This window comes from Colletotrichum costaricense, assembly GCF_030867565.1.
Source record: "Colletotrichum costaricense strain IMI 309622 chromosome Unknown Scaffold_2.1, whole genome shotgun sequence".
NCBI classification, from domain to species: domain Eukaryota; kingdom Fungi; phylum Ascomycota; class Sordariomycetes; order Glomerellales; family Glomerellaceae; genus Colletotrichum; species Colletotrichum costaricense.
The window spans coordinates 364,232-389,370 of NW_026848231.1; the positions used below are offsets into that span (position 1 = coordinate 364,232).

General features: G+C 54.2%; 10 protein-coding genes across 10 annotated transcripts; 6 read left to right on the forward strand and 4 right to left on the reverse strand.

Moving 5' to 3' along the window:
* Window positions 1-760: 760 nt before the first annotated feature.
* Window positions 761-1,384, forward strand: CCOS01_01726 (uncharacterized protein; the record flags this gene model as incomplete). Its single annotated transcript, XM_060449919.1, has 1 exon — window positions 761-1,384. One exon carries the CDS (start codon window positions 761-763, stop codon window positions 1,382-1,384), a length of 624 nt encoding a protein of 207 aa, XP_060318569.1.
* A 3,483-nt stretch (window positions 1,385-4,867) lies between these two features.
* CCOS01_01727 (alkaline phosphatase) lies at window positions 4,868-6,679 on the reverse strand (the record flags this gene model as incomplete). Its single annotated transcript, XM_060449920.1, has 2 exons — window positions 4,868-5,448; window positions 5,521-6,679. 2 exons carry the CDS (start codon window positions 6,677-6,679, stop codon window positions 4,868-4,870), a joined length of 1,740 nt encoding a protein of 579 aa, XP_060318570.1.
* A 1,780-nt stretch (window positions 6,680-8,459) lies between these two features.
* Window positions 8,460-8,666, forward strand: CCOS01_01728 (uncharacterized protein; the record flags this gene model as incomplete). The annotated part of the gene is made up of 1 exon (XM_060449921.1): window positions 8,460-8,666. A coding segment is annotated over one exon (207 nt), but the record flags the coding sequence as incomplete, so codon positions are not given.
* Window positions 8,667-9,236: 570 nt separating this feature from the next.
* CCOS01_01729 (uncharacterized protein) lies at window positions 9,237-13,200 on the forward strand (the record flags this gene model as incomplete). The annotated part of the gene is made up of 8 exons (XM_060449922.1): window positions 9,237-9,415; window positions 9,488-11,154; window positions 11,519-11,649; window positions 11,714-11,851; window positions 11,909-12,056; window positions 12,112-12,327; window positions 12,380-12,993; window positions 13,057-13,200. The coding sequence occupies 8 exons, from the start codon at window positions 9,237-9,239 to the stop codon at window positions 13,198-13,200; spliced, it is 3,237 nt and encodes a 1,078-aa protein (XP_060318572.1).
* Window positions 13,201-13,289: 89 nt separating this feature from the next.
* On the reverse strand, window positions 13,290-14,387 carry CCOS01_01730 (RCC1 domain-containing protein; the record flags this gene model as incomplete). Its single annotated transcript, XM_060449923.1, has 1 exon — window positions 13,290-14,387. The coding sequence occupies one exon, from the start codon at window positions 14,385-14,387 to the stop codon at window positions 13,290-13,292; it is 1,098 nt and encodes a 365-aa protein (XP_060318573.1).
* A 502-nt stretch (window positions 14,388-14,889) lies between these two features.
* CCOS01_01731 (prephenate dehydrogenase) lies at window positions 14,890-16,874 on the forward strand (the record flags this gene model as incomplete). The annotated part of the gene is made up of 4 exons (XM_060449924.1): window positions 14,890-15,029; window positions 15,466-15,526; window positions 15,618-15,729; window positions 15,829-16,874. The coding sequence occupies 4 exons, from the start codon at window positions 14,890-14,892 to the stop codon at window positions 16,872-16,874; spliced, it is 1,359 nt and encodes a 452-aa protein (XP_060318574.1).
* A 254-nt stretch (window positions 16,875-17,128) lies between these two features.
* CCOS01_01732 (uncharacterized protein) lies at window positions 17,129-18,450 on the reverse strand (the record flags this gene model as incomplete). Its single annotated transcript, XM_060449925.1, has 4 exons — window positions 17,129-17,566; window positions 17,643-17,981; window positions 18,041-18,214; window positions 18,262-18,450. The coding sequence occupies 4 exons, from the start codon at window positions 18,448-18,450 to the stop codon at window positions 17,129-17,131; spliced, it is 1,140 nt and encodes a 379-aa protein (XP_060318575.1).
* A 2,255-nt stretch (window positions 18,451-20,705) lies between these two features.
* Window positions 20,706-21,709, forward strand: CCOS01_01733 (Mpv17/PMP22 family protein; the record flags this gene model as incomplete). The annotated part of the gene is made up of 3 exons (XM_060449926.1): window positions 20,706-20,876; window positions 20,999-21,274; window positions 21,335-21,709. The coding sequence occupies 3 exons, from the start codon at window positions 20,706-20,708 to the stop codon at window positions 21,707-21,709; spliced, it is 822 nt and encodes a 273-aa protein (XP_060318576.1).
* An 847-nt stretch (window positions 21,710-22,556) lies between these two features.
* On the reverse strand, window positions 22,557-23,339 carry CCOS01_01734 (EAP30/Vps36 family protein; the record flags this gene model as incomplete). The annotated part of the gene is made up of 1 exon (XM_060449927.1): window positions 22,557-23,339. One exon carries the CDS (start codon window positions 23,337-23,339, stop codon window positions 22,557-22,559), a length of 783 nt encoding a protein of 260 aa, XP_060318577.1.
* Window positions 23,340-23,900: 561 nt separating this feature from the next.
* CCOS01_01735 (ribosomal protein S9/S16) lies at window positions 23,901-24,753 on the forward strand (the record flags this gene model as incomplete). Its single annotated transcript, XM_060449928.1, has 3 exons — window positions 23,901-23,969; window positions 24,098-24,169; window positions 24,463-24,753. The coding sequence occupies 3 exons, from the start codon at window positions 23,901-23,903 to the stop codon at window positions 24,751-24,753; spliced, it is 432 nt and encodes a 143-aa protein (XP_060318578.1).
* Between the last annotated feature and the right edge of the window lie 386 nt (window positions 24,754-25,139).

The window sequence follows — 25,139 nt, forward strand, 5'->3', positions numbered from 1 at the left end:
CATCTCGCCTACCTATCACGGTGCAACGGACCCGGGGGCCAGGACACCTTGCCAGGCGTACCAGGTTCCTTACCATTCCCGGACGTTCACTCAACCCGGCCGTTGATTGGTCACGTGAACATGTATGTCGAGTCCGAGGCGGAAGGTGCAGCTTGCTTTCCGGCCAGGCAATCAATCTCTGGAAGAAAAGAGAAAAGAAGCGGAATACATAAAAGAGCATGTCCTCTACCTCCAGCCATTCTCATTCCCCCACATGATCCATCACCGGCAACCCAGCAAGAAAAGATTGTGTGCATTGCCAGCAAGCATCCCTTTTACTCTCTCGGATACTCAATACAAACGCTGGATACCCTACCTGAGGTACGTGCAGCGTGAATGCCAAGCCCTGGACACTAGGGCGGCTTGCAGCTGGATCCTGGATGCTGACCCTCGCTAAAAAGGTTAGCCGGAGAGCGGATTAACTGCCAACCTAGTTCAGACCGTGCGGATTGGAATTCTCTGACTCCAACCTCTCCGTGTTTCCTGCCGTTCCGTCACCAGATAACTTAGCTGTAGCCCTTCTGAGGAGAGCCATTCACCCAAAGAAGTACGGATATCATCGTCAACAAAAAGCTGTCGCACTGAACTCATCTTCATCTTCATTTCTCTGCCCCCCCATTTCTACTTTCTGACGCGTCCGCTACTCCCCCGGATCCGTCGACCACCGATTTCATTCCCCCACTTACCCTTCACAACCGCCAAGCTGGACTCCTCCGTCGTCATGTCGAATGCGCCTCCGCCTGCGCTCTTACCACCGCCCGAGGGCATCTTCCGGACCTTCGAAGACCTTTTAACATCGGTTCAGCGCGTCGCAAAAGACCAAGGATATGGAGTTGTCAAGCTGCGCGCCTCGAATTACCGCGATGGCAAACCTACCCGTTACGACTTGGTTTGCGACCGCGGCGGCGTCAAGTACAGCAGCACCGCTAAGAAGCGTAACCCATCGACGCGCAAGGTCGACTGCCCGTGGCGCGCAAAGGCCGTCTGCGAGGTCCAGCTCGGAAACCAGTGGCGTTTTGCTGTTCAGGAGGGCAGTCACAATCACGAGCCTCGCATCGCGACCGCCCCTCCCGGACAGGAAAACACCCCTCTCGCCCAATCGATCCGTTCTTTCACCAACAAGATTGATCGCCTCAATCACGACATGAACCAAGGTTTCGGTCGTATCGAACAAGCTCTTGACACGATGAACAAGCGCCTAGAGAATCTCGAGAATCGCGCGGGTGGTTACGAGCCTCGTTTCCAGAATATGGAGTCGCGGTTGCAAGGCATGGAGGCGCGTGGAAGCATGGAGCTGCCCATGGACGATGTCGATGCTCGACTCCTATCATCTTCGGTTATGTAGGAGAGTGACCCGGTTGACGAGTCGGGCTTGAAGGCTTCGGATCTATCCGAGGACTTCGTGTGGACGTCTAATGCCTGACCACGCCTCGGCATCACAAGAATTCTCGGTCACTAGCGTTCGCTCTGAAATTGCGCTGGATCGGAAAGAGGATCACGCGTCGACAAATGCACGATACTCACCTCTCGCAAAAAGTGGTTGTGGATAAGGAGACGAGCCAAGGCAGGTTTGGCGGGACAAATCATGTTATCACGGCGTTGGACGGGGACCAGGGCGTTTTCGGACACATTGATTTTCATGTTTTTTCCATGGTTCTAGTGCGAAGGAGCGGCATCGGTCGCAGGTTTGGGAGTAGGGCCCTGAGAGAGGGTACTTTTTCTCATGAAAACTGTGCGATATTACGGGAGGGCGGCTTTTTCTGTTTTGCGGTTCAGACACGTTTGGCGGACAATGAGGTCCAAAACCTATAGTGAGCATTGCCCTTTTGGGTGTTTCATAGGATCATCGCATTTCAGCGTTACCTTGCACACACATGGCTCCAGTTGGAGTGTTATTCGGGATGGTAAAGCTCCATTTCGTGATCATCACTCTTTCCTCATTGCATGCAGGACCACCTTCCTCGTAGGAGCAAACGATAGGCCGAAGGATGACGTAACAGGAGCACCTTGTCAGACGCTGCCCTTAAGTCAATACCTAGCGAGACTGACTTCATTTACATTTTTTGCCTCGACAATCGTATGTACGCTGTTCAGTCTTCTGCCAAGTTTCCTCCCAGAATCTCGAACCTGCATCTCGACGACTTATACGAGCTGCCTCGCCCTGGAATGGAGTCCAGTCCGCGGACACAGTATCAACTCCCACATCGGAATCCAACTTCGCACGTCCGCATTGCACACACTGTGAGGCCAGATCCCACACACACCCATGACAAGCTCCGGTTGGTTTCCTTTCTTGGTGCAAGCAAACAATGTTCCTAATCAAGACCTGCGCGCCGGCCGGCAGAAAACGCCACCAGATGCGTTTTACAACCCTTGGCCCTCGAGGCAACACTGCGAAGTGACGGACCGCGGATCGCTCTCCGCCCACTATCAATCTCCGCTCCCCGCGCTCTTCGGCTGACTCTCAGATCCTGACGATTTCTAAGGAGAAGACCCCATGTCGTTGCTCGGGCCAAACTGCTCTGGCTGGTCCAACTTACATATCACGAGTCTCCGCCTTGGAGATGTGCTTCCTGTGGACGCAAAATACTTCGACGCATCACATTGGCAAGCTAGGGATTGGCATGCCTGTTGGCTACCTTGGCTAACCTTCGTCCGAAAGTGCTACATGCAGATTTGTTCAGTACGGTGACCACAACCACCCACCTTTCTTTGATTGAGATCGATCGGGGCGCTTGCTGGCACATGCATCTCACATGCTACACATGCTGACAACTTTGGCGATGCCGCCTTACTTGCCGTCAGATTGCATCCTGTCGCCAAGGTCCATGATCATTTCCTCCTAGGCTTCAGCAAAACTGGTCAAGACGCACAGTCCATCTATGGAATTTTACAACGATAGGATTCCCATTCCGGGGAACGGCCGCTAACGGGTCTATTTATTGTCTAAAGGTACGTGCTGACACGGGTACTTATGGATTAATACCCAATCCTTCCATGCCTGCTCCCTAGGCATAGTGCGTCCATAGCCTCGGGATGAGGGGGGAACGAGGTTGGGTCACACAAGGACAGTCACTGATCTCTAATTGCTTATTCGTAACGACTGACTGCAGCAACAATCGGGGCAGCTATCAGCACCACGGTTTAGGCATAGGCCGCATTCCCTTCTCGTCGACAGGGGCTATCTCGGACTCTGCAAGCTTGTTGAAAAAAACTTGACAGGGCTGTAAATAAGAGATTTTCCGGCGAGCAGGGCCTTGCTGACGAAAGGGTGTTCTTGTTCCATCTTGAAAACGGGTTTGCAAGCCACTTGCCATTGTCCTCGAAAGCCAGCTGGGTTGGATCAACCACAGACAGGCATAGGTAGGCCTTCAGTGGACAGCACGTCGGTTGGCTGCGAATAACAGGATTCGACAACACGTCGATCCCCGCCCATTGTCGATAACAATGGCCGTAAGGCCGGCCAAAGAAATGCGGAGCTGCTGAAATCGCCAACGACTGGCGGAGCCAAATTGCATGGCAAGGCGACGTTCAATGCAGCCCTCCGTCCGCAACAAGGAGGAAACTCCGGAATCTTTTGGAATCGAGACTCGATGTAGGATGCCACCTTGCAGAGCTTTAGATTTTCTTGCTCCACTATTACCTGCCGTGCACTTCGTCACATCATCACGCGCACAGGCAGGCATTTGCCTATCTGGCATACGGCCGAAGAAAAGAGGCTCTGCATCAAGGCTGTATCATTCAACTCTGGCCCTTGCTTTGCCAATGCAGTGGAGATCCGGAAACAATGGTAACCATGGATCGTGTACCCAGGGAGGGAACCCACCACAACTAACGGTCTTCTCTCTTCTCTCCCTCACCCTCCTCTCCACCAACAGCAGCCAGCGGCGTGGCGGCCGTGGCCCTGCCTAACTTCGCATCTCGCATTCGGCTAGTACGATTGACAAACAAACATACGCAAAGCCCCTCCCAGTTTGATGGCAGGGGTCAAGTCAAATGGACGAGAGCGGCTGGTCCAGGCTGATGAGATCGTGCTACCGAGGGCCAAACAAGCATGGTTCATCACATTTACTGCGCCAGCAACAAATTACATCACATATCCAAATCTTCATAACTAGGCGAATATGGCCGCCTCCGCGTAGTTCCCATTTTCCTTACGGGATTTTGCGGCTAGCTGCAAAGCTGTCAGAGTCTCTTTGATGTCCCAGAACGAGCGAGCCAACCGCCGAAACGGCGACCCCTCCAATCATGCTCCGGTGGCTGGATGCACGCAGCTCAGGTGAGAGAGGGGAATCAAGAGCTTCGAGACAACATCACTCATGCAATCTACCTGCCGCAAATGATCCGAGTGCGGTGGTAGGAGTCAGGCCATCAGTCTTTGTTCACTCGTCCTCACAGGGCTGAACTTGACCCCGGGCAATGCACCCGAAGAGTATGATGCAGGGTAGTAGATAATTTTGGAGCTGACAAGTCTTGTACGGAACGTGATTGTGCCCTCATGCATTCGCCGTTGAGTTTAAGCCATGTTGTGGCCATGGCTCGCGACGTGTATGGATGTCGCCGTGCTTGCGGGTTGCGGTGAGGGACACACGTTGCCCCGAACAAACAATTGACTTCAATATCTCGATTCATGTGATATGTATACATTGCTCTATAGCCGCGCGTTTGTTGCTATGATTAGGTCATGTTCCAGCAAATGGGGACATCATGCCCCTGTGCTCAAAAAAATCAATTCCTCCGTTAACTCCAGTAATGCCACATGCCCCATGTCCTGCCCCTCTACTTCATGACTCTGGTCTGCCACCTCCCAATGCTAAGAAAGCTCAACTTATGCAGCTCCTGCCTTTACCAGGTGGGCGTACTCCAAGCCCTGGGGTTGGCTCCAGGTGCTGGGGTCCTCAGCCAGGGCCGCCATCTGCTGCTGCTGGAGGTTCATGGCGCCGAGCTGCTTCTTGTTCATCTTCTCCTTCAACTCCTCGGTGATGGCGTCGACGTCGACCTTGAGGTACCCGCGGAGGAACTTGCCCACGTCCGTGTTCTCAACGTTGCCGCGGATCTTCTGGGCCTCGTCTCCGCCGGTGCTGTAGACGTTGACGTCAAGCGCCGTGTGGCCATGGGTGCTCCAGCCGACGTGGGCGCGGAGGCTGATCATGGCGGCGAAGGTCTGGACCGAGACCTCGGGGTGGTCGACGAGAGCCTGGAGCTCCTCCGGGTGGGCGTTGTCGATGCCGAGGCCGGGGACGACGAGCTCCTTGTTGACCCATTGCTTGAGCTCCTCCTTGTTCAAGGTCTTGCCGCTGGTGGAGGCGACTTTTTGCAGGAACTTTTTGGAGAGAAGCTCGGCGGAGGCGGAGGCCTTTGCGAGGGCCTTGGGGTACCAGTTGTAGACGGGGAGGTGTCCGGGCTCCTCTGTTGATCACGTAGTTAGCTGGCTGCAGACATGCTTTTTGATGAGGACGAAAACAAGAATTAGAATCTTACGCAAAGCAGTAGCGAGGCCACCGGTCTCGTGATCGCTGGTGGCCACCAAGAGGGACTCGGTCTTGCTGTCCTTGACAAAGTCGGAGACGAGCTTAAAAGCCTTGTCGTACTCGAGGACCTCCCGGACCTGGGCGGCAGGGTCGTTGATGTGGCCGGCGTGGTCGATCCTGCTGCCCTCGATCATGAGGAAGAAGCCCTTGTCGCTGTTCTCCGTGGCCTTTTCGAGGGCGCGCAGTGCCGTAGCGGCCATCTCGCTCAGGCTCGGGTAGACGTCGCTCATGTTGCGGCGGTCGATCTCAAAGGGGATATCGTAGTGGGCGAAAAGACCGAGCTGGGGGAACGAGACCTTTTCGCCGCCCTCGAGGGCGTCAAAGCCCGCGCGGTCGCCAGCGTAGGTCCAGCCGAACTCGTCCTGGGCCTTCTTGACGACGTCGGTGTTGTCGAGTCTGCAGCTGCCGTCGGTGCCGTTGGGGAGGAAGTGGCAGCGGCCACCACCGAGCATGATGTCGACGACGCGGCCGAGGGGACCGTCGCCGACCTCCTGGAGGGCGATGTCGTCGTTCATGGCACGGGTGAGGACGTGGCTGGCGAAGCAGGCGGGTGTGGCGTCCGTGATGTCGGTGGTGACGACGAGGCCGGTCATGAAGCCGGCGCGCTTGGCGGCCTCGAGGACGGTGCCGCAGGGCTCGTAGTCGGGGAGGACGGAGATTGCGCCGTTGTAGCTCTTTTTCCCGCAGGAGAAGGCGGTGGCGCCGGCGGCGCTGTCGGTGACGAGGGAGTTTGAGGAGCGGGTGCGGGAGGAGCCCCAGAAGTGCCTGTCGAGGGTGAGGACGTCGTCTTCAGGGAGGCCCTCGACGTGCTGGCGGAAGCTACGCGTCAGAGAGAGCGAGGCCGGGCCCATGCCGTCCGAGACCATGAAGATGAGGTTGCGCTTGCCCTCAGTGGACCTGGGGAACTTTGTCGAGCTCCGGTGCTGGGTCCATACTGCGAGGACGATGAGCGCTGCCGTGGCGAGGAGGGCCCAGGCGAAGAGGACGATTTCGCGGAGGCGCGAAGGGCCTGGGGGCGTCCGGGAGGAGTCGTCGCTGTCGTCGCCTTCGCGGCGGTCATTAATCAGAGGCGTCCGTTCGGAAGACTGCGTGTTTGCGGTATTAGCCATGATGTTTAACCCCCAGTTTGCGATTTAAGCTCCAAGGTGGTTGGTTTTGCGACCGCGGGGTGTCTTTTGTTTGATAGATGTGAGTTTGGGGTAAAGTTTTGTTTTGTGCTTACCATCTTGGAAACGTCTCTACTGTGTAGGTCCTCTATTGCGTGGCAAACGCAAGCAGGGAAGGGATTTCGCGTCGCTTCAGTTCCTGTCGCAGGTGAAGCTGGGATGGTTTGGAAGCTGACTCTTGCCCAGGTTGATAAGGTCAGGTACCTGAGGTAAGTGACGGGGGGCTGGGCTGGGATCCTTTTTCAGATGACGGAACCGAGCCAGGACAGGCAGCCCCTCCACTATGGCTTCCAAGTTCCGTGCCCTGCAGCACGATAACACCCCGTCGATAACCTTGACGACCTTGATGACCTTGGGGGATAGCTTCAGTGGTGTCTGACTCTCGTTCACTTTGGGAAATGGGTCACGGTCTCATTCTTTCGTTGCAGGGCTTCACCGTCTCCTACCAATCCTACCAATCCCGACGCGTTCATTTGGAGCTTTGGGGGACCGTTTGGAGTAACTTTGAGAGATGTGACTGGTTGGGTGGCTCCTCCCCCAGGGGACCCCACCATTCCGGGCATGTGCTGTGACATCACGCCCGCCTTGTCATCCCGTGGTCACAGGTGCCATCTCACCCACTGAACCTTAGATACTGGTAAGCCTGAGTCGGACAGACACATTGGATAACTTTTGCGAGTAAAGGGATTGGTCCCGCGATGCGGTCTGGGCTGAGCCTCACACAAGCCTTCCCTCCAAGGCCCTCCAAGGGATCTCGCCCGCGCTGTCAGCTGGACTGCTTGTCGTTGGCTTAGACTGGATCATGTGGGCGAGCATCTGCGGGGAAAGGTTAGGGGACACACACTCATATCGCTTATACTCCCCCCCTCCTCATGCTCGGAATACCGAACGTGGTTAGGATCAACTAGCTGCCGTTGGTCATGGTTCACATCTCATTGGATCGTAAATCTCGGTGGACAGGCAGAGGGGCTTTTGTTGGATTCACATGGCATTTTCGTGGTTTGAACTTTTGGGCCCGATGGAACCTTGTTGCGGGTGTCTCCGATCATCTCTCTCACCATGTCTCGAAGGCGGTGAGTATCGATTTAGAAAAATGAAGGCAGTCTGCTGTTGTGATTTGTATGCCTTCTTTGAAACTGTACAGGCTGGTTTAGCGTATTTCTGTTCTCCATTGAAATGGCACAATGATGTGTGGAAGATGAAGTCGGAAGCCATCTTCAACCCAAGCTACTCTCCACGCTGAGAATGAGAAGGACCTACCTGGCAGGCTTCTGTTTGCGACATGTCATCTGCAGTGTGCCGCAAACCTTTTGTGAAGAATACGGTAACAAAGCTTAGTAAGTACGGATTGCATCCGAATAAATATATTGAAGAGCCCCTAAGCTTAGCAGATTCTCTTACATCGTGAGTTCCTACGTTTCTTATGAGCTCACCTGCCCTCTTATCCTTCGACAATGGAGGTTGAATCTTTCTTGGCGTTCCACCTACATCATAACAATTGTTAGATAGCGTTAAGGTACACATATATATTTAACACTTATGATGGGTGATAATGAATCACCTATTTACTTAGCAGCAATTTCCTTATATCTGCCTATAAATAACTTCGAGATAGTAGGTAAATTAGAGAAATACTGGTTGCGGAGGTGCTGACGCCTTCTGGCAGTGGATGGGATAATGGGATACTACGTTGTGGTCAAGGTCGTATTGGCTACCATCACTATGTGTAGTTACCTTCTACCCGTTTCCAAGTGTTAGCACAATTTTATTCTTCTCTTTGATACCTCGTGCCATCGAATCTTCAAAGAGCTGCAACGTATGGGGAAATCAGCCGTTTGGCAGGGAAGTGCGCTCTTTGAGACTCCTTTCAGAGTGTCCGGGCCAGATGACACTCGGCTTATTTTCCACTTCAAAGTTTCAGTCTAGATGACCTCGACAAGACGGCTGGTCGTATAGCGAAACGACCAGCAGAGGCCCAGAGGCACGGAGTGAACGACTACGGAACGTTCTCGTCATACAAGCGAAACAAACATACGAGTCGAAGTTGAAGAGCAGATCAGACGGTTCTTTGTCAAACTCCTATATGTATTATGTGCCTTACCGACGAGATCTTGGGACCTACTTTTCCGTGGCCCCGTCTTGCAACTTCTTACTATTCTACAACATAGCGGGTTCCTAGACTGGTCACTATATGTACTATTGCTGCGTAGAAGTTGACCCGGAAATAGAGAAGCAAGCCATTTTCTGATCAATTCACAGCAATTCGAGTATTCCTATTAGGTCTGACAGAGGAGATTCTGTTCTCGTCTACCTCATCATTCACTTCTTTGCGTTGAGGTATACTTTGACATATCGTCACCGATTCACTTCGCACGAGGCCCCATGATTTAAATACATAAAAGGACGTTCAGCCCGACCATGTGGAAGAAAATTTTCAAAGCATATTGCACAAAGCATTCTATCATTGCCCAAAGACACTACCTACCCCTTTCACGCAACCATGAACGCAAGTTCCAGCACTCCAGCGATGACAGCAACGACTGCTCAGCCAGCCCTTCACACTGGCATCTGGGACATCATCCTCGAGCAGCTTGCTGTGAGAGGAGACCATGGTTCTCTGGCGAATTGCACTCGTCTCAACAAGGAACTGTCTGAGCTAGCGGCTCGACACCTCTACAGGTAAGCAAAGACCCCTAGAATAAATGATGCCTATCCTCCCCATCAAAGAATTGTCCACTAACCAGGCACCAGTGCGCAATTCTGCCCTCCTAGATATTGGGGCGGAGAGGCTACAGAAAGCCTTTGGGCGAATCTGTCTGCCAACATGTTGGTGTGCGAGGAGCATCCAGACGCGAACGAAGCCTTCCCTGCTACCTACCACCCGTACCTGCTTTACATACGCCATCTGAACCTTCTCAACTTTCTCTCAGTCCACGGGTGCAGACCGTTCCCCGACCAGCGGTTCGTTGCTGTGAACCGTGAGGCTGCCCAGCAGAACCCCGGCTCCACGACTGATCAAAGCATTGTCGCGGCGAACCATGTCACTGCCGAAACCCCGAGCATCGGATGCTTTGGAGATCGCCTCCTCCGCAAGCTGGCTCAAATGTCCACAGAAAAAGGCTTAAACATCATGCTTAAGAGCTTGACGGCAGACTGGTGGATGAATGTCCAGCCAGTCATTCATACCTTTGGGAAGCTGGAAAGTCTCTCCCTCGTCTTTCTCGATGACTTGGACAAATCTGCAGCCGCATTGATCACGACGCATCTGCCAATATTGACGAAGATATCAGTGGTACAGGCTGATGACTCTGAAATTGCTTCCTTTGCAGATTTCGTTTCGGAGCTGCCGCCGACTCAGTTGCGTTCGTTCGACTGCTCCCTCAATCAGACGCAGATGCCGCTTTTGGCAGCAATTGCGCAGCAAACTTGTCTACAGGAACTAACTTTGCAATTCGTAGTTCGCCCTCCTTTCGAGTTGTATCGACTCTTTGAGCTGACAAACTTGACATCACTGACCCTCAGCTTCAACTACCAGCCCTCGCCTCAAAACCGTTTGAGATTCAAAAGATGGGCAGAAGAGAACCGCAGCAAGGTTACAGACTGGCTCAAATTTTGCCAGGCTCTTCGCAGCCTCCATCTCTTCCGCTTTCCAGACCTCATTCCCGCTGTTGCTGATGCTCTTCCCTACTTACGTTTACGCAGATTACACATTTTTTCGACGGGATGCTACGAAGACTTCTATGAAGCACTCGAAACGCAGCAGCTCGAGTATCTCTTCTTAGCCGAGTGCTCTGAAGAAGGCCTCGTCAACCCTGCTTCGAGGTTGAAAGAACGAGGCGAGCTCGTCATGAAAGCAGTGACAGCCATGCCGTGTCTTCGGGATCTGCGGCTGCATACATATTCCACTCTGGACTGCACTGCGCTTGATAATATTGCCAAACACGTACCGAAGCTCCAAACGCTATCCTTTGTCTGCCGAAAAGGCGAGAATTCGACCTGGACGCTCCGCGCTCTCGAAGGCTTCAAGCACCTCACCAGCTTGACAGTACTAGGCCACACCAAGTTCTCGTCGCGCGAGATACTCTACTGGGTCAGCTACATGCATTGCCATCAGCGCCCTGGCGGCTTCAGGCTGAGTCTCCCTGCACAAGATCCGCGGTCTTGGTACCGAGGAATGAGAGCCCCAGCCCAGATAGTGCCTTCCACTAACGACCCGGCGACGGCAACTCTGAAGCAGGTGTTAAAGTGGCTGGCCGTATTTGGAAGGGAACGCCACTGGCGGGGCAATGACTACGAGGCTGAAGAGGAGCGCATGTTTGTACAGCTTTGGGGCGATGCCAGGGGCCCGGCTGAGGGGCTGCAGCTTCTTAGAGGCTCAGGGCCGTACGCGCCGTGGTCAGGCTTGATGCATAGCACGGGTCTGCCTATTGCTTGGAGGAGTTTTCTCTAAGTCATAGCCGGAGAAGTAATTCTGATAGCTGGAGTAAGTTGGTAGATGAATAAATCATGAGTTTATAGTAAATTGAGATGAAATATGAGGTGAGGTTGAGTCAAGGCGCAGGAGCTATGAGACGCACCTGCTTCGTTCGAATTTCTGGGGAAGTTACGTTCTTAGAGCCGCCCCGCAGTACCTGAGTACCCCACGACCACTTTACGCGCCCTGACGCGCTTCGCCTATGACGACCGCCCCTCTCACATTGAAGCAAACCTAACGCAGTGAACTAACATCGAACTTCCTGACATCTGTGACTAAGCTTCAATGATATTATAACTTCAATCCAGACTTCTGCGGTGACACGATGGCTATCCTCAACTTCACGCTCAGCGAGGACGCTGTCGCTGCCTTCCGCGACGTACTCGCCTGCCTGAACAAGTTCAGTGACGAGGTCTCCCTAGAAGCCAAGAAGGACAAGGTCAGTCACCTATTGTCCAAGCACTGCAAACGACAAACATGCATATTGACCGAATTGCATGTAGTTGGTCCTCACAGCACTCAATGCATCTAAGTCGGCATACTCCTGCTTCACATTCACCACCAATCGCTTCTGCTCCCGCTACCAGTTCGAGGGAAGTGCGCAGTACCGGGACAAGTTCTACTGCACGCTGTATACCAGGGTATGAATCTCACTGGAATTTTGACATATATATTGCCAGAGCCTCATTGTTCTACAGTCACTCGCCTCCATCTTCCGAAGCCGTGCAGGTGGCGATTCTCAGCGTGATCGCGAGAAGGAGAGCACGATTGATCGTTGTGATGTCGCTATTGAAGATGGACCAGGTGTCAAGAGTCGCTTCATCGTGAAGCTAGTTTTCCGGAATGGTATGCTTATCAACCTGGATCAGCACGACATAGAAGTAACTGATCAGTGATTCAGGTGTCACATCTACACATCGACTGCCGTTCGAGGTTGCGGTGCCAGTGCACGCCAAATTCGACCGAGATGAAGCGATCCATCATTGGACCATCCCGTCGCGGACTTTGAGGCAACTGATGGAACATTTTGGTCCTGGAGTCGAGCTTCTGGATATTAACTCAGATGGCGAACATGTTAACTTCACATGCTACACAGAGAAGACGACAAATGGAGACGGTTGGCTCCAAAACTCCTTGGATGTGTCTATGTATACTAACATCAGATGCAGAGGTTCTCAAGAAACCACTACACACATCAATCGCCATTGAGGTCGACGAATTCGAAGACATAGAAGTCGAGGATAAGCTCCGCATCGTTATCAGCGTCAAGGACTTCCGCGCCATTATCCAGCACGCTGGCATCACCGGCAACCACATCTCCGCTCGATACTCTAATCCGGCGCGTCCGATACTGTTCACTTATCCCGGCGACGGCATGAGTTGCGAGTTTCTGCTCATGACGGTCGGCGAGAAGGGTAACCCGGCCCAGAAGACGAAGAAAGGCAAGGCGAAGGGCGCCCAGGCGGCTCCGCAGCAACAGCTCGAAGCCGCGTCTAGAAGACAGAGTGCCGCGCCGTCTGAGACCCCGCAGCCCCAGGAGCAACCACCCGCGCAGAGTATGCCGCCTCCAGCGCTGTCGGCGTCTGTATCACGGAGTGGAGTCGCCGCGCGCACTTCACTGTTCGATTTGCGGCCATCACAGCGACCGCCTCCCGCAACCATGGCTTCTCAAAGCCTGTTTGTGGACGACCAAGACGAACAGGCGTGGGAGCCCGTCAGGTACGAAGAGGACGATGATCCAGACTTGGATGCAAGACTTGGGTGGGATCATAGTAATCAGCCCGTAAGTCTCTCTGGCCCGATCGATCTACCTAGGACCATGATCTTAACCCACATGTCTCTTCAGACCGCTTCTTCCATGCACCTTGACCGCAAAGTCGCTGAAGAGAATGCCGAATTCGACCCGACTCCAGCCAGTAGCGCAGGATTGGAGCCCACACAGCGCCTTGATGATGTTAGGCGCCTGGGCTTATTCTACCAAGGCCCATGATCTATTTGAATGGATGGCAGTGTGATGGTGTTGCTGCCGTGCCGACTTCGAATAGCCCTCAGCCAGCAGAACCATGTCTGCACCATTGATCAACCGGTGATGATAGTTACCCAGCTAGTCGCGCAGCCCGCGCCGATACCCGCAATTTTAGAACTAGGAGGAATAAATCTTGACGACGCAATGACATTCCACCGTCCCTTGACATCGTTGTTCTCAACTTGCGGGCCGCAATTGCCGTGCTCTCCCCATCCCCAAGCGAGCACATCGCCCGTCTCTGTGAAAGCAATGACATGTTCGCTGCCAATGGCAATCTTTGATAACTTGGGTAGGCTCGGCGGCGGGAGCTGTCCGTGGTCGTCTCTTCCCCACGCCATGAGCTCGCCGTCCTTCTTCAGAACATAAACATTGCCCCAGCTTGCACCGACATCTGTCCACTCTGGTACGGAACTGGGCGCAGAGGACTTGATGTTCCATTTATCAGAACCCAGAACGAGCAGCTTTCCTGAATCTGAGGCTCCAAACAGACAAGTAAAGTCCTTTCCGCAGACGGCTCTTTCAACCTCGAAGTCGACGCCCTCGATCTTTCTCGGCGAGTAGACGACCGCCTCTGGGGATCCGCCTTGGCCCTTGCGCACATTGCCCCAGGCGTAGGCGTCGCCGTTGCTCAGGACCACCACGGCATGACCCATACACGCCGCCAGGTCTACGATCTCGGTCCCGGCCGGCGGGAATTCCTTGAAGAGGGTGGCGGACGGTGAACGAACGAGGAGCTCTCCGAGGCCCAGCTCGCCCTTTTGTCCAGCGCCGAAGCTGTATATCTTGGTCTTCTTCCCCTCGGCGTCTTCTTGGACGACGAAGGAGGCTTCCCAGGTTGCGGCGATCAGGGCTGGTGTGGCCGGGGCGGCGTTTGCTTCATCCTTGCTGAGCTGGACTTGTTGGAACACTGGCTCGTCGGTCTCTGCTGCTGAGGTGAGGCCGCATGCGCCGCTGGTCGCTTCTCCGCTCCACCAGAGTTGTCCAGATTTCGTGAGGAGAAGGGTGTGGTTTCCGCCTGCTGCGATCTTGACTACTGGCGATTCGGTGTCCTCTGGGAAGAAGATGGCTTGCTTGGGGACGGAGACGTCTTCTTTGTGGCCGATGCCGAGCTGGCCTGATCCGTTGGAGCCAACGGCGAAGAGGACAGACATCTTGTAAAAATGTTTCGCCTTGATATGGTACTGTTGGTTTGCCTGATGAGGGAGCTTTCTCTCGACGAGGAGAGCTTCCTGAGCTTGGTAAGGTAGCTAGTAGCTTCTGCGGACCCCCGCGAAATATCGCAGTAAGCAGATTCGTCCCCCACCAGTTTCTCGCATGCATTTAAGCAGTTCCATGGAGGGGCCTTTCGGCCAATCTTTCCCGCGCCTCCGCCAATGGATCCGCGCTGCAAAGATCAAAAAGCGGAACTTGGGCCGCCAACTTTTTTTTCTTCTCATCATTCGCATCACAACACTCTCGCAGGACGGTGCTTGCAGACAGCGTCACGATTCGATTCTCGATTCTGCACCAGAGTTGTTCGTCGCTTGTGAGGATGTGAGAGGTTTTCTCTTGGAGTAGAACCTTTTGCAGCCCTCTCCAACAGAAGATTAATTTCCACCTGCGCAACGAAAATCTTCTAACCTGACAAGAAAAGCGTGCTCCGCATACGGCACGATGGCATCTTCTTCGGCTCTCCCTTCACCTCAGGCCGCCGCCGGCATCCCCGCTGGAATGGAAAATTTCGTGGTTGGCCTGATTGGTATGGGAGACATGGGGAAGATGTACGCGCAGAGGCTTTCTGCCGCTGGATGGAAGTGAGTAATTGTTCATTCCCTGGCTGGGCCTCTGCGCTATTCGATTCTTCTGGTAAGCTTCTTCTCCCGTTCTGTTCACATCCTCCTTCAACACCACCACATCTCCCCATTGGTCATGATGACAAGAGCGCATTTGGCTAGAGTATCGCCCAAGGCATTCTCAGGTAACCATTCTGGCCCTGGGTACCGCTGAGGGCCTTCCATGATGATACACCTAGCTACCTTAAACTTTACCTGTCTGAACCTTCACAATCATTCTGTTCTTTTCTATGACTCGCATCTTAGAGAACCGCGAAGCTAACAAGCTTTTCAGGAATCTGCAATAGCTTCATGCCCTATCTTTGCTATACCACCCGCTCAGCTTATACTGTGTCGGAGAGAAAAGAGGAGGATCTGCAAGAAAGGGGAAGATGGCTGACGTCCCGGGTGTCGGCAGGATCATGGCTTGTGACCAGGAAGAAAAGTACGAGAGCCTGAAAGAAGAGTTCTCTGGAAATGTATGGGAATGCCACCAGACCTGCCCTGCCGCACGCTTTCTAGCGTGGGAACCCCTAGGTGTTCAACCCCGGCTGAGCAGTTTCTTGATAGAACAATGTACAAATTTGCCGAAATGGCCACTACGTCTCCCGCGCCAGCGACTACATCATCTACAGCGTTGAAGCTGCCGCCATTGACCGCGTGATCGCCCAGTATGGACCTTGTATGACCTTTCCCCCGTTGCCACTGCCATCTCTGCCCATGCTTCCGAGCCCATTCTCAAACCACGAGAGGCTCATCATTGTCTAACATGATCCTCCAGCAACCAAGCTCGGCGCCATCGTCGGCGGCCAAACCTCCTGTAAGGCCCCTGAGATCACAGCTTTTGAGCGTCACCTCCCCACCGACGTCGAGATCGTCTCCTGCCACTCCCTCCACGGCCCCAACGTCGACCCGCGCAACCAACCCCTCGTCATCATCGGCCACCGCGCGTCCGCCGTCGCCGTCGCGAGAGTCGAGACCGTCCTTTCCGTCCTCGGCTCCAAGCACGTCCACCTCACGGCCCTCGAGCACGACCGCATCACCGCCGACACCCAGGCCGTCACCCACGCCGCCTTCCTCTCCATGGGCAAAGCCTGGCACGCAAACACCCAGTTCCCCTGGGAGATGTCGCGCTACGTCGGCGGCGTGGAGAATGTGAAAATCAACATTATGCTGCGCATCTACTCCCAAAAGTGGCACGTCTACGCCGGCCTCGCGATCCTCAACCCCGAGGCCCGCAAGCAAATCTCCCAATTCGCCCGCTCCGTCACGGACCTGTACAAGCTCATGCTCGAAGGCAACGCCGTCGCCCTCCGCGCCCGCGTCCTCGCCGCAAAGGAAAAGGTGTTTGGCCACGACGGCAGCCCCAAGTGGGCTGACCGGCCCCTGCTGAACCCGGACCTCCTCGAGCGCTTCTCCCTCGGGAAAAAGGAGGACCAGACGGAGCCGCAGCGCGCAAACAACCACCTCAGCCTGCTGGCCATGGTGGACTGCTGGGCGCAGCTCGGCATCGTTCCCTACGACCACATGATTTGCTCGACACCGCTGTTCCGGCTGTGGCTCGGCGTCGCGGAGCACCTATTCCGCAGCCGCGAGCTGCTCGACGACGCGCTGCGGACGGCGGTGGAGGACCACACGTACCGCTCCGACGATCTCGAGTTCACGTTCGCGGCGAGGGGGTGGGCCGAGTGCGTTTCGCTGGGTCACTTTGAGACGTGGAAGAACCGGTTCGAGACGACGCAGCAGTTCTTCCAGCCTCGGTTTAAGGATGCCGTGGCTGTGGGTAATGCCATGATGAAGGCTGTGCTGGAGAGCACCAAGAATTGATGAGACTCGTTTTGCGTGTGATGGGAATGGGGATAGAGCTCATGAAATGTAGTTATGATGGATGATTTTCATTGATTAACAGAGCCTTGGCAAGCTTCGCTTGTCCTACACTTGTCTACTGCCCACCTCTCTATTGGGGTATATGCCGTACCAGAAAGCAATATCGGCAATTCCTGTTCGCAACCGGGGAATCCTTTTGTGCAATCCAACGCCTGAGCAACCAACACCGCTACTCTTCTTGCCATGCCGACTTCTCAAACCTGAGTGATCAAATCCGGCTGATGCATCTCCACGCTTTCTTCCAAGACGGCCACACCGTTCAGGACAGTGAGAGGCTGTGCGAGGAAATTTCCCTGTTCTTCCTCCTGTGCCTCCATCTCCGTGGCGTCGTCGCCAAGATGGCTACTTACACCGGCCGGAAGACTTGTAGTGGTTGAAGTCGTTGTGTCCAGCCACGAAGCGTCGTCTTCATTTGGTTCGGAAGGCTTCTCAACTTGGGCGGCGAGGTTCGGGGTCCCTGGGGATCGAGGTAGATTGGCGTGTGGGACAAGAAGAGTGTAAGGGGTCACTGGTCGCGGTTCGAGTGACGAAAGACCGTTGATATTGAGCTGCGCTGCCAAGTGGCTCGCTAGCTGCGCATCGCTGATGTATCTGCCGGTATCTGAAGATGATGCAGAGGATCCGGTCAAGGCCTGAAAAGAATGTCAGAAATTGTCCATAAAACGGTTGAACGGTGGTCCTCGCCGGCAGCAAGGAAAATTCACTCACCCCTGAAGATGATCGAAGACCAATGTTGGCAAGCAACTGAGAATTACACACAGGTCTTTCGCGAAAGAGGTGGAAGCCGTAGCCGGTGGCTGCGGTGGCAGGAATGTAGCCCTTAGCGATACCATCCAGACTGATAAACGCTCGGTCTGCTCCGCCGGGGCGACAGTACGAGCAGATCTTGTACTGACACTCATCTTTGGACTTGGGTACCCAAGGAGCGGACATGTTGGTCTCTAGAATGTCGTCCAGGTCGTAGGTGCTGGACGAATGTGTGCCATCGTGGCCTTGATTAGGTGCCGGCTTCGCTCGGAAAGATTCTCGACGAAGGACGTCTCCAAGCTAGATGGTAATAAACGCATCAGCAAATGTATAAGGTATTTTGTGTTGGATTAACGTACGTGCTTCCGTTGATTGAAGATAGTCATAAGTTGATCAGTCGTGTAGGTGGTCGTGATATCCCTCGGGGGCATCTCCTCGAGAAAGCTGGCAGCATTCCCTGATCGTTTCTCCGGACCGCGGTTCCTTGGCTGAACGGCAGTAATCAGATGCCTACCGATATCGTCAAAAGTGACCTGGAGTGTCAGTACTATGTTCGTATCGTGATGCTACATGAGCTAACCTCTTCGCCATTGGAGATACAATTGCGCAAGATTTCCTCCTGGTCCTGGCTACACCGGTACAGCCATCCGAAGTGCCCGTAATTACCGCATGAATCGCATCTGAGGATGTAGCTGTACACTCGAACCATTGTGACGTGTGTGCAAGCGCCGTAGGAACGCGCCAGGCGGTGTGTCGGCTGGGGTGCCATATTGATATCGGATAGCCCAAGTTGCGGCACACAATTCTCGAGGAGATAGCCGCCCGATGATGGGGATGGGTGTTTAGATGATACTCCTAGGTGCGGTGGTCATGGAGCAAGGTGTAGTAGGAGGTGATTTTTGCTCAGTACTGTATGTTGAGGAACTTGGAGGAGGGAGCCCATATTGGTGATTGCACTTGAGAGGCAGGTACAGCTGTTGCTCATGGTGGGAAGGAGCGCCCGACTCACTCACCTACCTTTCATCTCGACCTCCACCATGAGATGCATGAGATGAAAGAAGAGCCAATTAAAATGTAATCCTGAGTGTTCGACGAGGTATACACAAGGTAAGGCAGACGCTTCACTTCAAGTTCTACTGCTTCATTATCAAAAGTGCCTAAGGTCGTGTTCAGAGAATTGTGTTTCTGAGGCCCTGACTGTTATAAAGCCTATGTCTATCTTGAGATGTGACACGATTGTGTTGTCTTGCCTTATGACATACTTCTTTACAATGTAGTTCGGTTGTTCAATGAGCTTTGTCAAAGCTGTTTTTTAATAAGATGTAATATGTTTAGTTGTCCCGTGTCTTGGATGACAAAGACATCAAATTGAACAACGGTCACTAAGCGACACATATTTTCGTTTCGAATGGTTCTATTTTCTGTTTGACGCCTCTCACAACTAGCAAGATGGAAACGTCAAGACCAAGTTTGAAATCAACGGCATCATGAACTCAACGCCGACATTCTGGCACGTGGTTGAGGATGAAGGTCGGACACACACGTCGACTAAATGAGTACGCGGTGACTAGACCTATGATTGAAATAATCGATCTGCATTCTCACTGTACTTTTTTGACATTGGATGCGTTAGTGCGTACTTATGACCATGCCGATTCCATGTCGATCATGAGCACAAGTGAGCAAGAACCGTTTCTGGCTGTACAGGATTCAGTCGACAGTCGTGAAACGGTCCCTACTTCTTTATACGCAAGGTCCGTCTTGAATTGAGGTAAGCAGGGCCTGGGAGGTAAAGCGTGGTTGAATAGATAAATACAGCTTGACATGGCTCATCTGATAATCCCGGCACAGGCCGAGGATGTTTGACGAAACCTAGTTGCCGGATGCTGTAAACACACTATATCCAGACTCTGAGATGCAAAGCCTGGCACCGGGATCAGAAGAAAAGTCGTTTGGATGATCTTCGGACGACCCGGGAGGGCAGAGCATGAAGCTTCGTCATTAAACTAGCTGAAGTGAGGGGACGACTGGACGGGGTCAACCCGGCATTGCGGTAAGATGGTCGGCAGGTGCAGACAGACAAACAGAGTTGGACTTCCTCCCACTCAATTGGGATAAGGTAATAGCGTAAAGTGCGTGAGTGCATGAGAGGGGATGAGCTGGCGTGCGACGTGCATCTGTCTATTCGGTGCCGCCCGTCATTCTCTGGGCCGCTGCCGTCCCTCCCCCTCCTCTCAGAACTCATGGACCAAGGTGAAAAAAACAGACCTCGGGCCATTGGTAGAGAGCAGCCAATGGGACACTCTTCTTGAATACACCCCTGCAGCTCCGTCCAGCTCTAGCCCGTCATGCAACATCCCGGTTGTGTTGCTCGGAGGAGGACGAATGAGCATTTCGCAGCAGCGAAGCTCTGGTCCAGCGTCGGCACCACCCCCATCAATTCAGTCAATTTCCCCCCCAGCCCGAGGCCTGTCTTGTCGTGCTTGTCTGCCTCTACCTAGTGGAAGTCTGCCGTGCCCAGGTCGTATCCGTACGCCCCCAAGGCCCCAGCTGTGTCAACCTCCTCGACCACTCGACCACACATCAACAACCCACTCCGTCGTTCCCTCTCTCTCTATCGCTGCCGCCCAACCTCCCCTCCTAACGACGGCTCAGACGCTCTCTTCACGTCCTGCGATCTCGAAGTAAAGTTGGTATGTTGCCCTGATTTCTTCACCTCTTCTCGTCTCGTTCGTGTCAATTGTGAATTGAGGGTCTCCAGCGAGCCAAGCTCCAGTCGCGCGCTATCAACCAATCGCACCTGGGTCGGTCGGCAGAGCGACGCGGTAAACAAATCATTGGCCCCCAGCGCTGCCACTCCCTCCCACTCTGGAGCCGCAATTCCAATTGACGAACACCCCCCGGAAAACCCATCGCAAACACCCTCAAAGACGGGCCTCCCAAGCTGATACTCCTCCCTTCACCGCAGTTTCCCCCGCGATTTTCTCGATTACGTTAGCGATACCCCGGAAACTTTAGCCCACCATGTCGGTCAAGTTCGAGAAGGACACGATAAAGAAGGGTGTCGAGGAGGTCAAGAAGGGCCTCATCGGTGAACCTCTGCCCGGTACCAGCGGCAAGCACCCCATCTCCGAGGCCATCGGCACCGCCATCACCGGCGGCAAGAAAAATGCGGGATCCAAGGGCTATCTTGCGGTTCGTCCTCCAATACCTCCACTCCGTTCCGTCATGTGTGGGCGATACGATAGAATCGCTCGCTGCACCATGGTCGGGAGTATGGATATGCCAGGCCGAAATGCTGACGCTGTGCAACCCAGGCCTACATCAAGCAGCTCGAGCAGAACCCTCTGCGCACCAAGATGCTCACTGCTGGAACTCTTGCCGGTGCTCAGGAGCTGATCGCATCTTTCCTCGCCAAGGACCGCAACAAGCATGGCAACTACTTCACCTCGCGTGTACCTAAGATGGCCGCCTACGGCGCCCTCGTCAGCGCGCCCCTCGGCCACTTCCTCATCTGGGCCCTGCAGAAGACCTTTGCTGGCCGCACCAGCTTGCGCGCCAAGATCCTGCAGATTATCGTCAGCAACTTGATTGTGAGTGGCATGACTTAGCGAGAGCCGTCTATAATGTGCGTGCTGACCCATCATCTGCAGATTGCGCCCATTCAAAATTCCATCTACCTCACCGCGATGGCCCTCATTGCCGGTGCCAAGACCTACCACCAGGTCCGCGCGACCGTCAAGGTTGGCTTCTGGAAGGTCATGAAGGTTAGCTGGGTCACTTCCCCGCTGTGCTTGGCCTTCGCCCAGAAGTTCCTCCCTGATCAACTCTGGGTGCCCTTCTTCAACCTGGTGTCCTTCATCATCGGCACCTACATCAACACCATCACCAAGAAGAAGCGTCTTGCTGCCCTGCGCAAGAAGCACTTCGGTGACGGCCGCTCCCCCTCCATGGGAGGTCGCCCTGAAGACTACCCCGGCCCCAAGGACTACCCTGGCCCGATGGGAGGTCCTAACCCCCCTTACTAAACGACTCTTCTATGGTGAGATGGTTGAGAGATGACAGCAAAATAACGCCCAGTTGATGAGAAATCTGGTAACATCTAATACGAAAACGATATCAGTCCTTTGGGGCGGATCTCTGGAGTTGAGGGGCGTGGAGGCAGTGTGAAGATACGCGAGCTGGGAGCAAGCGGCTTGGATGGACCGCAAACGACCGCCGAATATCCCTGTACAATTTGCTTGCTTCAAATGTTGCTATCATGTTATATGTCCCATGTGTCGGTAGATAGGTTCAAATGCGCTTGGATTTTTTAAGTTCAGTATGCTTGGTATTTCTGTCCGAGGCCCATCTTCCCAGGTCTATCTTTATGCTGCATGATACGAGTTGACCCTGTATCACACGTCCTAGTGATGGATTGCCTCACTTTGTAATGGTCTCTGAATATGATTGCCCATGACTGACTTGCGTATTCGAGACGTATACTTGCTCGGGAGCAACCTGAGGTACCCTTCATCCGATACCTCGACGCCACAACAGAAGCCCTTATAGGCCCCGCCAATTCCGTTCCTGTCACCAGCCAGGAGGCGCCCGTCTAGGTCGACGGGTCAGGTCAAACTGGCTGGGTGGTGGAGTGGTTTAAGGTCAACTTTCAATTATACGCCAACCAGCCTACTCGACGACAGGCTTAGCGAGTACCCGAGTTCGAATCCCAGCATGAGCACCAAGAGATGTAGCCACACCGGTGGTGAACTCTTTTTTTTTTCTTTTTCCCTTTCTACCTCCATAGGTAGTGGGCACCGCCTGCGTTGCTCATATTGGAGTGAATCGTTTTCCTGTAGGTGTCTGTGTTCCTTTACTGAGGGATCGCCTTCATCACTCCCCTGCCGTCGCCTCGCCGGTGTCGACCATGAAGCCAGGACTCCAGTACTCCCATTCGGGACACTGCTTGTCCACCCACAACATACCCTCGCTAAGAAGATCCTCCAAGGCAGTCTGGGCTCGTGCCCTCGGCCATCGAAGATTAACCATTAGCATCGAGATGCTCACGTATCCCAGCACCTGCACGGCCTCCAACACCGCGCTCTGGTCCGTATTGAGCTCCTTGGGTACACTCCGAATGTACGACTTGCTCCCGACCTTGATGACGCTATGCGAGCTACCCAACGGCTTCAAGGTACCGACGGCTCTCAACACGTCGTCCTCCGTCACCTCGCTCGCGCCCTCCATGCGTCCCTTCATGATGCGCTCCCGAACCTCACGGACGCCAATCAACCCGCCGTTCTCGTCACGCGTCGCGCTGCAAACCTCCACCACGCGCACCGCCAGCTCAAAGTAGAAGTCATTGACTGACCGACCGAGCAGCTGCGCCCATATTGACGACGACCCACCCCCGCCCGAGGACGATGAAGAGGACGCGAGCGGGTCGACGCCGATGGCGGAACACATGCGGGCGAACTGGGCGCGGAAGGACGGATCTGAGCGGATATCTTTTGCGTGGGTCTGCGCGAACTGTTGGAGGAGGGAGCGAAAGACGGAGAGCTGGGTTTCGAGGGCTTGGGAGTTGCTGGTGCGGAGGTTGGAGCCGTGGGATGCGTACTGCGCTGATGTGATGCGGGAGCGGTCGAAGGCCGCAAGGCCGACGCCCTTGCGGGACATCCTTTTGCGGTGTTCGTCTGTCGGATCGCAGTGTGCAGGATGTTCGTATGTGTAGGAGGGTGGTGGAGGATGACGTTCGGCCGGGGATATGTCACTGTAGTCGCGGAAGAAGGTGGAGGTTGCGAATAGAGGGGCGTTCGGTGGTCTTGGTGGATGCCCGTATCGGAAGGTTATCGAAGCCGATGAGTGACATGCGGTTTCCCGGCGGACACTCCGCTCTCAATCTCGAAAGATGACATAATCTCTGAGTGGATTCTCCACTATTCCGTTTTTATCCCAAAGCTGCCCGCGGGCTCGGCTGTGCCACAGAGGGCCCACACTAAGCGACTTCCACAATCGAGTACCAATTCCACATCACGTGCTTCACCCTCCCCACCCGGAGAATCATCGGTCGCACCAGCCACTAAACGGGCCCAAACCCCCAGCAGAAAGGGCACAACCCTTACTGAAATCCAACTCGCAAAATTTCGGTCTGAGTCTGTCTCCCAAAGCACCATAGACGCCTGCCTCACGATCGCGTTGCGAATTTCCTAACAGTCCCCCCTCCATCCCGCAGCAACCATGTCGTCCACCCAGACCGTCCAGTGCTTCGGCAAGAAGAGAACCGCCACCGCCGTTGCCCAGTGCAAGGTACGATAACGATAAATTCCTCCTCCCCGAAGCAAGAGACCAGCTCCGATTGAAGATTTGGCGAAGGAGGAGCGACGATGTTTTGGATACTTGGAAAATATGGAAGGCTGACTGTGTTTTGCGATTAGGCTGGCAAGGGCCTCGTCAAGGTCAACGGCAAGCCCCTCTCGCTTGTCCAGCCTGAGATCCTCCGCTTCAAGGTACGATTATTTATCCCGCGCGAAACTCCGATAGAGACTTGGTCGGCAAGAGATGGAAATCTGGAATAGAACCCACGGCATTGAGGGAAGGGACGCATAGGGCGAGCGCTGCGATGCTACGCTCTGTTTACGGATGCGAAGAGTTGTGCGCAACGTAGCGCTCACCCTTTGCTTGCCAATTCGCGAAATCGGTTCGAGGAAGACAAGCGACCAGGGTCTAAACGAGAAACTCGCAATATCAAAACCTCATGAGCCCGAACGAGAAAGAAACTAACCCGTCTCCCGCACCACAGGTCTACGAGCCCCTCCTCGTCCTTGGCCTCGACAAGTTCGCCAACATCGACATCCGCGTCCGCGTCACCGGTGGTGGTCACACTTCCCAGATCTACGCCATCCGTCAGGCCATTGCCAAGTCCGTCGTTGCCTACTACCAGAAGTTCGTCGACGAGCACTCCAAGAACATGCTCAAGCAGGCCCTCGTCCAGTTCGACCGTACCCTCCTCGTCGCCGACAACCGCCGGTGCGAGCCCAAGAAGTTCGGTGGTAAGGGTGCCCGCTCCAGATTCCAGAAGTCTTACCGTTAAACGGTACTCTTTCTGTTTTCTGGGAGAAGGTGTGGAACAGCCTGGGGAATTTGGGGGAATTTATGCGGCAGTCAACAAAAAACCTTGGGAAGGAAACTGTCGTGGTTTCCCGGGTCCGGTCAGCTTTTGGTGTTTCCCGCGAAAAATTTGGCAGTTACTGTTTTACGGGGGAGTCAAACGTGGATCAAAAGGATCTGGTTCCGTTCCTCTCCCTTTCTCGTTCGTCTTTCAAAGGAAATAAAGACTTTCGAAAAGGGCTGGACGGCCAGAGAGAGCATTCGATTTCCGGGTCGATGCACATTGCATGGCATGCCTCGCGGTATCGCTGCTTGGCTTGGTTTGTAAAGGGTCAGGCAGGCAAATGAAACATTGAAACTTCATGACAC